The following is a 16340-nucleotide window of genomic DNA, read 5'->3' on the forward strand; positions in this document are numbered from 1 at the left end:
ACCATTTTCTCAGTCAATATATAGCCTTATTAATGGTTTTGTGGCTTCTATTTCTATTTGAGTTTACCATCAATTTTGTAGACCACTAAAGCTTCTAGAGTCTTACATTCTATCTAGTGACATTTTGTGCCAAAACTTTTTTCAACACAAGCATAAAACTTAACATTTATTCCCTTTAAATTTTCTCATAGCCAAGTGTTGTAGCCTGTCAAGATATATTTGAATCCTAATTGTCATCCAAGATCTTAGCTATCCCTTATAGCTTTGTATTATCTATAAATGTGATAAGAAATGCTACCTATGCCTTTTGTCTAAGTTGCTGATAAAATGTTAAATAATAGAGAATCAATCTCAGATCCCTAATGTATTCCACCAGAGACTGTCTTTTACCCAAACCTCAAACTATTAATGACTACTGTTTAGGTCTGCCCATTCAACAAGTTCTGAATTCATATAACTATACAATTATCTATTCTGTTTCTCCATCTCATCTACAAAAACAGTCTAAGACACTTTGTGAATAATTTTGCTAAAATTTAAGTAAAAAACGCCTAGCACAAGAGAAAAAAGGTTAATCTGGCATGCCTGGATTTTGATTAAGCTAAGCTGATTCTCTATGATCACTGCTTCCTTTTCTAGATATTCTTGAACCATCCCTTTAATAATACATATTAAATTTTGTAAGTAATTGAAGTCAAGCTTACTATCCTATTTGTACCTTAACTGTAGACTATCAAAAGGACATTAAGAAGTCATTTGGGGGCAGCTATGTGACTCAGTGAGATGAGAGGTCCTGGATTCAAATGTGGCTTCAGATCCTTCCTGACTATGTGGCCCTGGGCAAGTCACTTAACCCCCACTGCCTATCCTTCACCATTCTTCTCCTTAGAACCCATACATAGTATTGATTCTAAGATGGGAGCTAATTTTTTTTTGTCATTTTATCTTACTGCTTACTTCTCAGAAGGAAAACAGAAGTCATCAAACAGGATAACCATCCGATCTATTTTTTAAAAATGTCTGAGATACAAAATTTAAAATGCACATTAAATAATGGCAGAGTGGCTAAATAGAAATGCTAGATTGGCAGTCAGGAAACTTGAGCCCTCATCCCTACTCCATTAACAACTAATTGAAAAAATTTATGATAGTCACTTTATTTCTTTATGACTCTACTTCTCCATCTGTAAAATGAGATGCTTGGACTAGATGATTTCTATGGGTCCTACCATTGTGATATCATGATTCTAAGATTCAAATTCTTTGATGCCTAAGTGAAATACACCAGTAAAAGGTAGTAATTCAAATAATCTAATTCAATCATGATAAGGATCAAAAAAATTAACTTACCTCATCATTTGTCAATTTAAGAAACAAATCCCCCAGGACTCCTTGTCGTGGCCATTTCAGGACCCTTTCTTGCAGTGCATGAAGTAAATCCAAATGTTGCTGGACAAGGTACCTCAGGGAACCTGGAAAAAGACTAGAAGCAGAATAGATGTATATGATGATACAAACTAATTACTAAATGGAGCAGAATCATTGGAACAACAAGAACCATTGACTGTTCCCTGGTCTGAAAGAAATATTCCCTTGAGCCCAAGCCATCACAGATAGGTTTCCAAAGCTGTAGGAAGACTCCTTCATAGATAGCTTACTGAACAAATGTTATGTGGTCTTTTCTTCTTCTTCTTCTTCTTCTTCTTCTTCTTTTAGCCTTTACTTTCTGTTCTAGTAACACCTCTATACAGAAGAGAAAGGGTTAGGCAAAAGAGGCTAAGTGACTTGCCCAGGATCACATAGTTGGGAAGTATCTGAGGTCATATTTGAATCCAGATCCTCCCAAACTCCAGGCCTGGTTCTCTATTCATTGTACTACCTAGCTGCATCTCTTATTTGGTTTTAACACTTGCTACCTGACTAACCTTCCATAAATATTTAGGATTTCTCATTTCATTAAATGAAATGAAAGTGGATAGAGTGCTGGAAATGGAAGAGCTGTGTTCAAATCCTAATTTTGATATTTATTAGCTGTTTGACCACAAGCCAGTTGCTGTCATTGTTTTCTCATCTGTAAAGTAGGGGAGATACTTTAATACCAACTTTATATCTCAAATGAGGTAATGTAGGCAAAGTACTTTACAAACTTTAAAGTCTTCTACAAATATTAGTTATTGTAGCAACCTGAAAAGGAATCATTCCTACCTATATTGTGCTTTAAAGTTCACAAAGACTTGCCTCACAATAGAAACATAGCTAAACAAATAGCTATGCTCAGTAGAAATTCTGTGGAAAATCTTTTAAAAATCTTAAACTTTTCAAATTTTATTATTAAAGCTGTTTTGCTTCTTTCTTTTTATCCAATACAAATCCAATTATGCTATTATTTATCCAATAATAGCACTAAGATCACACCCACGGCTGGACTACCCTATAGGTAATCCTTAATGGTTATGTGGAATGTAATTACTTTGGGGAAGCTAGATAATGCATTTAAAGCTAGAAACTAAAAAACTTCATGAGTTTGAGATTTTTCTTATTCTTTCATTTGCCTTTGAAGGGGAGTATTATAAAAGGAATCTACTCTGATCTACACAAAAGTCATGTCTTTTTCTCTTTATCTCACATTTCTGTGAAGGAGAGGACTCAGGAGCAAATGAGGAGAAAGAGGGAGATAAAAGCATATTGAGTGTGAAAGGGGTGAGAAAAGAGAGAGAAGGAGGGAGAGAGAAAGAGAGAGAAGAGACAGAGAGAGAAAAGAGACAGAATAGATTAATGAAAGGATCAGAGACTTGAGAAGAGAAGAGAATGAATAAGAGTTAATAAACTACAATCTGTTTGACATCATTGACCCCATTTGTCTGCAGTAAATTAAAATGTTGGTGACAACTTAGGGGTAGGGTAGCAGGGTAAAAGCAGCCAATAAGGGGAGGAGCACCAAAAATAAACTCTTTATTTTACTACTTTACCAAAGGCTAATTCTGACAGTGTTCCCCAGAAATTGTAGTCTTCTTAAGAGCTCAAATAAAGGACCTAAAAAAGGGGCATGAGTAAACTTAAAAAAAATTTTTTTAAAAAGATCACCAGTTATTGCCTAAACTTAAATTCCTGAAACTTGCTTGGCCATTCTCAGGGTAGACCACAATATTTAGGGATTCTTAGGAATAGATTCTAGTCTGTTCTGGTTTCTATCTTAGATGGATATGCAATTAATTAATATGAATATTCATTATTATTCATGTTAATAATAAATTCATCATATGAATATTGCCACCAGTCATTCCAAAAACCTTACAGTACAATAGGGCAGAATTATTAGCCAGGGTCTCTAACAAAAAGCATTTAAATGTGTGACACCTAGTGGTGCTTTATAGCCTCTCTCTTGTGCTGAATTAACATGGAAGCTTGCTGGGAAGCAGTTAGAAGACCCCTTGTCAGCTCTTTGCTGCCCCTGACTATCTGTTTATCTTCTGCCCAGCTAATAGAAATCATCTGTTTGTATCCAAAGCCATAGTTTGCAAATTCAACAAATGTGTATTATGCATTAGTAAGTGTAGGGCACTGTGCTGGCTACTGGGCAAAGTTGAAAATGAAAGTCTCTATGTTATTTCTAAGACTTCCACTAAGCTCTATTTCCTATTCAAGGGCGAGGCAAAGATCTACATATTTATATAACGTGTTGTGGCAGCAGATGTCTGGTTCTTCTGGGTTCTCTTCCCTTTAGCATAGACTGAGCCCACTTGAAACCTTTCCACTCCAAACACACACATATACTTCCTACCACCCTGGTGTATTGGAATGTACAATAAGAAACATTTGAAGTCAGAATGTAAACCGCCTTTTGTAAGCATTATTGAAAAGACTTTTTATACTCAGAGTTCCCTATACAAATGAAACCATAAATCCAAGCAGTCCTTTCCCACTACCTGCAGATAATCGTGTAGCATCTGAAGGCCATCTAATCCCACTTCACGTCCCAAGAGGAGAAAAAGAAAACTAGATCTTACAGTGGACATGTAGATTACAGGGTAGAAAACAAATAATCCCCAGCCAGCTGTTTTGATTGGTCCTTTCATGATCTACATGGATACAGGCAAAGGCTGAAGAAGAACCAGGAGACTAATTTTATTGCCTCTATGGCAGGGTTACTTTTGAGGAAGGTTATGGGGGAGAGAATATTATGCTGCCATTGCCTATACTCTAGAATCACATAATTGAGAGAGATTACTAGGGTGCTGGGAGCCATCAAAGACCACGCTGTTTGACACAGTCATGTGGAAACCAGGGACTGCAAAACAGCCTCCAGGAAGGATGTAAACACCCACTGAAACCCCCCCTAAGTGACTTTCATTATTAATATCCCCTTATTATTAGAATTGCTATGATTATTATTCTTACTTAGCTCCAGGGAAAATAGATGAGAGCAACATGCTTGCAGGGTTAATACAGATGTCCCACTTTGTCCCCCTAGGATATTACCAGGAGAGCCCACTTACAAAACTAAACCTAAGGATTCTTATATACCCACTTAGATCGAACCCTCTTTTCTAGGCATAAAAACTTCTGGCAAATCTGTGTTCTGAATTCCCTAACCTATATCTGGGTCATATTGATTCTACCCTCTGATCCTGCACTTATTAACAGTGTTTCATTGACTATCTCCCTAGGCTTCCTGTCTGTTGTTAGGTTCCATGGAAACATGTATGTTGAGAATGAAACTGTGTGCCAAGTAGAGGTGTGATCATGAGGGTATAAAATAAAGCCAGGTGTCAGCCAAGGCGGAATAGTTTATCCTGTGAAACCAGTGCTGCGGGTTGAATGCGAAAGCTGTGTCCCATCCATCATTTTGCTGACACTGTCCCACCTCCAAGATCCCATCCCCTGTGGGAGGTTGGCCCGTCCCACAGCACTAGGGCAAGTTAACTCTTACATTGCTTGAAAGGCAAAGTAACAAAGATACCTTCTCTCCTTGGTACTCCTCTTCCCATCAGATCCCTGGAATGTTGCTTTGATCTTCAGGACCAGAGATATATTGATGACATACTTCCGTTCAGATTCAAGCAGCTCCAGAGCCACAGTTTGTCTTTTGGCTTTAAAAATTAACCCAAATAAAAACAGTTTGGGGAAAAAAATCAGGATATTGTAACTTGATATTTAAGGATTCATCGATTACCAAAAAACTCATATGATACAAACTGTCTCACTGAGAGATTCACAAAGCATTGAGTAATCTATCATCCTAAGTCTTTAAAAAAAGTATCATAGTACTACATATTCTTCATTTTCATATCAAGTACTTAGTTCTAGTTTAAATTTGCCACTGACTAGAAGTGTGATTTTTGGCAAATCACTCAAGCTCTGGGGGTTTATAAAATGTTCAGTCATTTTCAGTGATGTCCAACTCTTTGTGAGTCTGTTTGGGGTTTTCTTGGCAGAGATACTGAAGTGGTTTGCCATTTCATTCTCCAGTTCATTTTATAGATGAGGAAACTAAGGCAAACAGGGTTAAGTGTCTTGTCCAGAGTCACATATGATGAGTGTCTGAAGCTGGATATGAACTCAAGAAAATGAGTGTTTCTGACTTTAAGCCTAGCACTCCATCCATTGTGCCCCTACCTGTCCCATCTATAAAATGAGGGAATAGAATTACACTATTTGTCTGTCTATCTTCTAGGTCTGACACTAATTCTGTGATTCTGTTGCAGACAATTTCAGATTTTGATTCAGACAATTTATCCAGTCATATTATGCATTTAATGTATCTTTTTAGGGAGCCCTTCCTACTATCTGCATATGAACCATGTGGCTTCTCTTTGGTTTCTCTACAGGAAAAGGGGGAAGGGAAAGATGATGAGAAATGAAGTTAAATTTTACTGCTTACTAGAAAGCATTACAGAAATTTCTCTAATACCTAAAATCTGTGACTAATTGAGAGGCTTGGAACATCTGTGGATTCCCATACATACTGCAACTCCCAATCAAATTCAACCAGCATTTATTAAATGATTATGTTAGCTGAGTGAGTTGTAATCCTATTTAAAATGTATGAAACCAAGAGAGAGAAGCTGAAAGTTTATTTTAGACCAATAAATCACCACTTGGAGCTTAATAATGCTTATTTGCTCAGCTATCTATAAAGCAACAGGACTACATTTGCAAATGTTTCCTTAATATTTGGAGAAATTTAGCAAAAAAATATTTTTCAGGAGTATCTGCTGTGCAGAAGATACTCTGGTTGGAGTTAAGGGGAAATTGTAGTGAAGAAGACTTTGGGCCCCTCTTGGTAGAAAGGTGATGGAATGGAAATTCAGAATGAGGTACACATTTTCCATCATAGCTGATGTAGTGATTTGTTTTTCTTAATTATATTTGTTATAAGAGAAAATCTCCATGGGCTAGGAGGAAAGGAAGTGAGTGGGTAGAAATGATGATGTGAAAAAAATTAAGAAAAGAAAAAATATCAGTCAAGTACTTTTAAATACACAGAAAAGAACTACGGAAGTTCAGTAGGAGATGCAAGGAGGGCAATTGTGTTATTATAGTATTCAACTTAATATATACATTTCAAAAACTGTTCATAACAGAAATTCAGTTTCACATAAAATGTTATTTTTTGAATATTGAAATATTCATGTTTGTTAGTGTTAGTTAAGTTGATAATAAAAAGAAAAAAAAACATTTTTAAAAAGATTGTCTTAATGGATTTCACAATCTAGTAGAAATATCCAGATAGTTAAGTGAATAACTAAATCATCTAAGATAGATAGTTGTGAATCAATTTTTATGCTAAGAATAGTTTATTTTTAAATAAATAGCATTTACAAATAACATATCCAAACTTCTTTTTCCATTAAGTAGTCATCAGCTTTAAATTCATTGCATTTCATTTTCTTATAAACTAAAATGTTTTTCTTTCTTTCTTATTTTTACCTCCTTTTCTCTATAGTGTATTTTGTTCTCCTAGCAAGTCTCTTTTTTTTTAACCTTCCATCTTAGAATCAAAACTGTATAACAGCAATATTATACAATGATCAACAGTGAAAACTTGGTTACTCTTAGAAATACAATGATCTGGGATAATCCTGAAAGACATGATGGGGAATGCTTTTAACCTCCAGAGAAAGAACTGTAGGAGTCAGACCCATGTGAACGAAGCATACTATTTTTCACATCAGTGTATTTACAATTTTATTTGGGGATTTTGGTTTTGTATGAGTGTCTTCTTACAAAAGTGGCCAATATGAAGTATGTTTTGCATGATAATAATAATTAAAAAAAAAAAGAATCAATACCGTGCATTGGTTCCAAGGCAGAAGAGGGTAAAGACTAGGCAATGGAAGTTAAGTGACTTGCCCACGGTCATACAGCTGAGAAGTCTGTATGCAAGTTTCTTCTCTACAGTTTGTATACTTTATAAGTTCTTCTTCTGTCTGCAAGTTTCTTCTCTACAGTTTGTATACTTTATAAGTTTTACTATCTCAAAGAATTTTTATACCCAAGAGCATAATGCTTTATTCTTTCCTTTTGATATTTTCTCTTAACAAAACAACATAAACTTTCATTCAAGTATATCCACTACTCACTGTTTGTAAACTTTTTTAGATGACTCTATAAAGTTATTTTCAAAAATCAGAAATAAGTTGACACTGTCCTTTTCCCCACACTTTCTCTTTGGAAGGTAGTAGTACTTCTATTATTTTGGAGTTGTATGGCACTTTTAACTAGTCATGGGTAATACAACACCATCCATGTGTCACATGTTTATTTTCTGCCACTCATTCATCATGTAACCAAGAGCAAGTCACTCTCCTCCATACTTCTATTCCTCCATCTAAAAAATGGGGTAGGGGGTAGGGGAAGGTGGGCCAGATGTTCTCAGAGGTACATTTCAACTCAGCAGTTCTATTAATTGCCAAAGGAAGGGAACCCATCAATGAAGGAAGTGTGAAAAGGGGGGGAGGGGGAACCATTGTCCCAGATCAAAAAGACTAGGTCATATTCCACTAAAGTTTATGCATGGAGGTGGCCTCGGGTTCTAACATATTAGCCTGAATATAATACAACTCCAAATATAGTGTGTTCCCAAGTGTTTTGAAGGGTAACTCAGAAAGAGGAAAGACCTATATTATTTTTTCCTTTTAAATTACAACTTTCTCTTAACTTGTGAATAATGCAGGCACTTTATATTCAAAGTTCTTTCAAGGCCCTGAAAACAAGTTAAAGAAGTTATAATGCCATCACTTGTATTAAATATGTATTATTTTTATAGATACTTGTGAGAAACTACCTTCCAATATTTAATCATGTTCTCCTTCCTCTTCTATTTGCTCATGTTCCAAAGTGGAAACGTCGTTTGCGTCATCGCCGTCACACTCTTCTTCCCACAAAACACCATCTTCACTACCATCCATACTGTTCGATATACAACATTTTAAAAATCCAAGCACAATGGATTCAATGGAGATTTTGTCCGAAGCAGTTTTGATTCAGATCCGTAATACAGTGACTGATGGTTTCTTTATTTTTCCTGATGGAGTAAATTCATGGTTTCCAGCCAACATCTACTTGTCATTTACTTTCCTCAAATGATCTTTGAATGACTTATTAATGACTACATCTAACTCTTGTAATTGCGATGTCATTCCTCCTGGAATAACAACTAGGTCCATGCACATTTCAACAATTCTCTTCTTCATATTTTCTGTCAGTGACCCAAGCATTCCTCTCTGATGGAGCAATGCATCTGGATACCTATCCCAGACCACATTCAGCCAATCTAACACAAGTTTTTCATTTCTCCATCTCTTTTCCTGCACACGAAAGATCACCCCTGATGGTAATTTTTTCTTAAGTGACATTCTATGCCTTAAAATTACATAGGGAGTCATTTTTTGCCTGTCAGCTATGACTGCAAGCATCACGGTGATTCTAGCTTTCTCATTTCCAGTAGCTTTAATCAACATTGATTTGGTGCTTTTAGTATTAACAGTGACATTTGGCGGAATATCAAAACCAACAGGTGTTTGTTCGGCATTTCCCATCTACCCCAGGAGATAGTCATGCTTTTTATGTATGCTGAGGCGCACAATACACAACTTATGGTTTCAAAGCTGGAAGTGCTCAAATATAGTGCAAATATGACTTTCAAAGGTACAGATTGGGGGAAAAAATGTTGCACTATATTCAGGCTAATATGGTATTGTGCAGAGTATGGAACTGTCGAATTCTCCCAAAATGGAAAGACTTCATATATGATATAAATCTCAGAATCATAATATAATAGACTTAAAGCTGGAAGGAACCTTTGAAGTCATCTAGCCTAACTCCTTTGTTTTATAAATGAGGACACTAAGATGATTATATGTTATATTATTATTATATTCATTTTTTCTCGGCCATAACCACTCACAGACATCTCCAAGATCAGAAAAAGCTTACAATTTGCCTCAGTGGAGGGAATAACTTTCCTGATGAAATAATGAACTCTCAGAGTACTGAAGAAGTATATATAGGTCAAACTTATCTGTCAAGACAAAATAAAATTGGCAAGGAAGACTGGTGACAGAATTGCGACATAAAAATGATTTGCTTAACAAATGGATGGAGACAAGTCCAAAAGGAATTCAGACAGGTATTAAAAATTGCCCTAATTGGAATCCACAGTGCTAACGGGCAGGCAAAACATGAGCACATAGGTATATATTTATCCTTCATATGAATAATTATGTGGGAGTTTGTGATCCATTACTGGATTAACACAAATTGGGAAATACAAAATGTGATTGTTTGGCCTATATTTATTTTTAGTAAAAAAGTTCTAGCCTCTAGTGCATTGTCCTGCAATTATCAAGAAAGCAGTAAATACCACTAAATGTAATAGAATAATAAAAGTAGCATGATCTGAATGTTTAAGAGGGTACAAACTTCACTGATGGCTCAGTCCTGCTCCTCAGGAGACAACTAATGAGGAGGAACTAATATAACAGAGCACCCTTGCTGGGGGCCATCAGACCACATTGCCTTGACAGAGTCACACATGGTAGCTGGAGAGACCACAGAGTGGTCCTTGGTGAGATGTGACTGCCCCCTCTATCCCCTTTACAAGACCTTTCATCAATGCCCCTTACCTATGAATTGGCATGATTATTATTCCCCCTAGTCTTAAAAGAAACAATGCAAGATGTATTGTACATGTACCCTTATTCCCCAAAACATCACCAAAAGATCAGACCCTTAAACCCAATCCCAAAAAGATTAACATGAGTTAACTTTTACTTAGGTACATAATTCCCAGCAAAACCGCAGCTACAGGCCAAGTCCAAAACTTTCTCATGAAGCCAGAACACAAATCAATCATAGAGGCCCATACAATATGTTCAGGTACAGTACAGGTACACTAAGCTTCAATATGCCTCAGTGACTCAATTACACAAATCAGTAACTCAAACTCCCTAGTAAGCTACCTGTGACAAAATCATTTATCTTGTATTCTGTCTGTAATCACAATTCAAAAATATAGAATGTTAATCAAGTGATTTGTTAAAAGTTAATGTATCGCCGGTCAAGATGGTGGCTTAGATAAAGACTTCCGGTCAAGATGGCGGCTTAGAGAAAGCTAAAATTCAGATCTCCGGAAACCCTTCCGACCGATCTCAAACTATAAGCTCCTAAGGCGCCGAAATTCAAAATGATCAACAGCATAGACCCTGGGAATCCTCCTCCTGGACCTGGACCTGGATCAAAAGGTATGGCTCTCCTCAAAAGCCAGAACCCGAGATCACTCGGACCTAAGGGGTAGGAGCGCAGAGTCTAAGGCTCCGGGAAGCCGCAGCCCTGCCCCCCTCAGAGAGCAGGGTCGTCTGAAACAACAGTAACCCTCAGGGCGGGCAAGACAGCCTCACCAGCTGGATCCTGCTATCCAAGTTTCAGTGAAAGTCACTGCCCTCGGAGCTCTGGGAAGCCGCGGCCCATCCCCACCCCCACCCCCCGGAGAGAGCAGGGTCGTCTGAAACAACAGCAACCCTCAGGGCCCACAAGACAGCCTCACCAGCTGGATCCTGCTATCCAAGTCTCAGTGAAAGTCACTGCCCTCGGAGCCCCGGGAAGCCGCGGCCCATCCCCACCCCCATCCCCCGGAGAGAGCAGGGTCGTCTGAAACAACAGCAACCCTCAGGGCCAACAAAACAGCCTCATGGCCAGCTATTCTGAAGGCAACTTCCGGAAAGCAACCCGACCCAGTCCAGTCGAGGGGGCACCTTAGCAGCAGGGAAACAGAGAGAACAGGGGGAGAGTGTGGCCCCATGGTCCGACCCATTCCAGTTCCAGTGAAAGTCATTGCCTTAAGGCATACTCAGTTTAACCCAGGGAAAGCTCATAGAACGGACAATCTGCCCAGGACTAAAGACTCTGAACACCAGACAGAGATAAGAAAAGCTAATCCTCCCCATTCAGAGATGGCAAACTCCACAGAAGCACAGAAACCCCAAAATCCCAAGAAAAATAAGAAGAAAGGGGTGACTTTGGACACATTCTATGGAACCAAAATACAAAATACAGAGGAGATAGAAGATGATACACAAGAAAATGCTCCAAAACCTTCCAAAGGAAATGGAAACTCTCCACAAACCCATGAAGAATTTGAATCAGAAATGACCAAAAAAGATGGAAGCCTTCTGGGAGGAAAAGTGGAAAATAATGCAAAAGAAATTCACGCATCTACAAAACCGGTGTGACCAAACTGAAAAGGAAACAAGGCTTTAAAGGCCAGAATCAGGCAACTGGAAGACAACAATCGTGTAAAAGGGCAAGAATTAATAAAGCAAAGCCAAATTACCAAGAAATTAGAAGAGAACATAAAATATCTCACCGACAAGGTGACAGATCTGGAAAATAGAGGGAGAAGAGATAATTTAAGAATAATTGGACTTCCAGAAAAGCCAGAAATAAACACCAAACTCGACATTGTGATACAAGATATAATCAAAGAAAATTGCCCAGAGATTCTAGAACAAGGGGGTAAACAGCCACTGACAGAGCTCACAGAACACCTTCTACACTAAACCCCCAAAAGACAACTCCCAAGAATGTAATTGCCAAATTCCAAAGCTCTCAAACAAAAGAAAAAATCCTACAGGAAGCCAGAAAAAGACAATTTAGATATAAAGGAATGCCAATCAGGGTCACACAAGACCTTGCAAGTTCTACTCTGAATGATTGTAAGGCATGGAACATGATCATTAGAAAGGCAAGAGAGCTGGGTCTTCAACCAAGAATCAGCTACCCAGCAAAACTGACTATATACTTCCAAGGGAAAGTATGGGCATTCAACAAAATAGAAGATTTCCAACTTTTTGCAAAGAAAAGACCAGAGCTCTGTGGAAAGTTTGATACTGAAAAGCAAAGAGCAAGGAATACCTGAAAAGGTAAATATTAAGGAAAGGGGAAAGGAGAAAAATGTTATCTTCTTCCTTTATTCAAACTCTCTTCTATAAGGACTACATTTCTATCAATCTATGTATACTAAAATGTGGGGAAAATGTAATGTATAAATAGGGGGTAAAGAAAGACCAAATAGAATAATCTTTCTCACACAAAGATTCACATGGGAAGGGGAGGGGAAGAAAACACCTATAAGAAGGAGAGGAAGAGAGGGTTTTTTACTTAAACCTTAATCTCAGGGAAATCAACTCTGAGAGGGAAAAACATCCAGATCCATTGGGATCCTGAATTCTATCTTACCCAACAAGGGTAGGGAGAAGGGAAAACCAAGGGGGGGAGGGGAAGAGGGAAAACAAAAAGGGAGGGAAAGAGAGGGGGAAGGGGGAGGGAACAAAAAGGGAGGGACTAAAAAGGGAAACATCAAGGGAGGGGACAAGGGGGACTGATTCAAAGTAAATCACTGGACTAAAAGGTGGAGCCGAAGAAGAAAAGGTTAGAATTAGGGAAGGATATCAAAATGCCAGGGAGTCCACAAATGACAATCATAACTTTGAACGTGAATGGGATGAACTCACCCATAAAACTTAGACGAATAGCAGAATGGATTAGAATCCAAAACCCTACCATATGTTGTCTTCACAAAACACACATGAGGCGGGTTGACACCCACAAGGTCAGAATTAAAGGATGGAGTAAGACCTTCTGGGCCTCAACTGACAGAAGGAAGGCAGGAGTGGTAATCATGATATCTGATAAAGCCAAAGCAAAAATAGACCTTATCAAAAGGGATAGGGAAGGTAATTATATTTTGTTAAAAGGGACTTTAGACAATGAGGAAATATCATTAATCAACATGTATGCACCAAATAATATAGCACCCAAATTTCTAATGGAGAAACTAGGAGAATTGAAGGAAGAAATAGACAGCAAAACCATATTAGTGGGAGACTTAAACCAACCATTATCAAATTTAGATAAATCAAATCAAAAAATAAATAAGAAAGAGGTAAAAGAAGTGAATGAAATCTTAGAAAAATTAGAATTAATGGACATATGGAGAAAAATAAATAGGGATAAAAAGGAATACACCTTCTTCTCAGCACCACATGGCACATTCACAAAGATTGACCATACATTAGGTCACAGAAACATAGCACACAAATGCAGAAAAGCAGAAATAATGAATGCAGCCTTCTCAGATCACAAGGCAATAAAAATAATGATTAATAATGGTACATGGAAAACCAAATCTAAAACCAATTGGAAATTAAACAATATGATACTCCAAAATCGTTTAGTTAAAGAAGAAATCATAGAAACAATTAATAATTTCATCGAAGAACATGACAATGGCGAGACATCCTTTCAAACCTTTTGGGATGCAGCCAAAGTGGTAATCAGAGGTAAATTCATATCCCTGAATGCTTATATTAACAAACTAGGGAGAGCAGAGATCAATCAATTGGAAATGCAAATGAAAAAACTCAAAAGCGATCAAATTAAACCCCCCCAGCAGAAAACCAAACTAGAAATCCTAAAAATTAAGGGAGAAATTAATAAAATCAAAAGTGATAGAACTATTGATTTAATAAATAAGACAAGAAGCTGGTACTTTGAAAAAACAAACAAAATAGACAAAGTACTGGTCAATCTAATTAAAAAAAGGAAGGAAGAAAAGCAAATTGACAGCATCAAAGATGAAATGGGGACAGCACCTCCGATGAAGAGGAAATTAAGGCAATCATTAGAAATTACTTTGCCCAATTATATGGCAATAAATACACCAATGTAGGGGATATGGATGAATATATACAAAAATACAAACTGCCTAGACTAACAGAAGAGGAAATAGAATTCTTAAATAATCCCATATCAGAAAATGAAATCCAACAAGCCATCAAAGAACTTCCTAAGAAAAAATCCCCAGGGTCTGGTGGATTCACCAGTGAATTCTATCAAACATTCAGAGAACAGTTAATCCCAATACTATACAAACTATTTGACATAATAAGCAAAGAGGGAGTTCTACCAAACTCCTTTTATGACACAAACATGGTACTGATTTCAAAACCAGGCAGGTCAAAAACAGAGAAAGAAAACCATAGACCAATCTCCCTAATGAATATAGATGCAAAAGTCTTAAATAGGATACTAGCAAAAAGACTCCAGCAAGTGATCAGAAGTATCATTCACCATGATCAAGTAGGATTTATACCAGGGATGCATGGCTGGTTCAATATTAGGAAAACCATCCACATAATTGACCACATCAACAAGCAAACCAGCAAGAACCACATGATTATCTCAATAGATGCAGAAAAAGCATTTGATAAAATACAACACCCATTCCTATTAAAAACACTAGAAAGCATAGGAATAGAAGGGTCATTCCTAAAAATAAAAAACAGTATATATCTAAAACCATCAGCTAATATCATCTGCATTGGGGATAAACTAGACGCATTCCCAATAAGATCAGGAGTGAAACAAGGATGCCCATTATCACCTCTACTATTTGACATTGTACTAGAAACACTAGCAGTAGCAATTAGAGAAGAAAAAGAAATTGAAGGCATCAAAATAGGCAAGGAGGAGACCAAGTTATCACTCTTTGCAGATGACATGATGGTCTACTTAAAGAATCCTAGAGATTCAACCAAAAAGCTAATTGAAATAATCAACAACTTTAGCAAAGTTGCAGGATACAAAATAAACCCACATAAATCATCAGCTTTTCTATATATCTCCAACACAGCTCAGCAGCAAGAACTAGAAAGAGAAATCCCATTCAAAATCACCTTAGACAAAATAAAATACTTAGGAATCTACCTCCCGAGACAAACACAGGAACTATATGAACACAACTACAAAACACTCTCCACACAACTAAAACTAGACTTGAGCAATTGGAAAAACATTAACTGCTCATGGATAGGATGAGCCAATATAATAAAAATGACCATCCTACCCAAACTTATTTATCTATTTAGTGCCATACCCATTGAACTACCAAAATACTTCTTCACTGATTTAGAAAAAACCATAACAAAGTTCATTTGGAAGAACAAAAGATCAAGGATATCCAGGGAAATAATGAAAAAAACACATATGATGGGGGCCTTGCAGTCCCTGACCTTAAACTATATTACAAAGCAGCAGTCATCAAAACAATGTGGTACTGGCTAAGAAACAGAAAGGAAGATCAGTGGAACAGACTGGGGGAAAGCGACTTCAGCAAGACAGTATACGATAAACCCAAAGATCCCAGCTTTTGGGACAAAAATCCACTATTCGATAAAAACTGTTGGGAAAATTGGAAGACAGTGTGGGAGAGACTAGGAATAGATCAACACCTCACACCCTACACCAAGATAAATTCAAAATGGGTGAGTGACTTAAACATAAAGAAGGAAACCATAAGTAAATTGGGTAAACACAGAATAGTATACATGTCAGACCTTTGGGAGGGGAAAGACATTAAATCCAAGCAAGACATAGAAAGAATCACAAAATGTAAAATAAATAATTTTGACTACATCAAATTAAAAAGCTTTTGCACAAACAAAACCAATGTAACTAAAATCAGAAGGGAAACAACAAATTGGGAAAAAATCTTCATAGAAACCTCTGACAAAGGTTTAATTACTCATATTTATAAAGAGCTAAATCAATTGTACAAAAAATCAAGTCATTCTCCAATTGATAAATGGGCAAGGGACATGGATAGGCAGTTCTCAGATAAAGAAATCAAAACTATTAACAAGCACATGAAGAAGTGTTCTAAATCTCTTATAATCAGAGAGATGCAAATCAAAACAACTCTGAGGTATCACCTCACACCTAGCAGATTGGCTAACATAACAGCAAAGGAAAGTAATGAATGCTGGAGGGGATGTGGCAAA

General features: G+C 37.1%; 1 protein-coding gene across 4 annotated transcripts in view; it reads right to left on the minus strand.

The window, feature by feature from the left end:
* The window catches only part of ARHGEF33 (Rho guanine nucleotide exchange factor 33), a 102944-nt gene that overhangs the window by 33740 nt on the left and 52864 nt on the right, over nt 1–16340 (minus strand). For all 4 annotated transcript variants that reach the window (XM_016424709.2, XM_016424714.2, XM_056793428.1 and 1 more), the window contains 2 exons: nt 4961–5090; nt 1351–1483 (listed from right to left, as the gene is read on the minus strand). In XM_016424709.2, coding sequence (XP_016280195.1) covers nt 1351–1483; nt 4961–5090 — 263 coding nt within the window. The remainder of the gene's footprint in view (nt 1–1350; nt 1484–4960; nt 5091–16340) is intronic.

The sequence above is a fragment of the Monodelphis domestica genome, chromosome 1, assembly GCF_027887165.1.
Source record: "Monodelphis domestica isolate mMonDom1 chromosome 1, mMonDom1.pri, whole genome shotgun sequence".
Classification (NCBI taxonomy): domain Eukaryota; kingdom Metazoa; phylum Chordata; class Mammalia; order Didelphimorphia; family Didelphidae; genus Monodelphis; species Monodelphis domestica.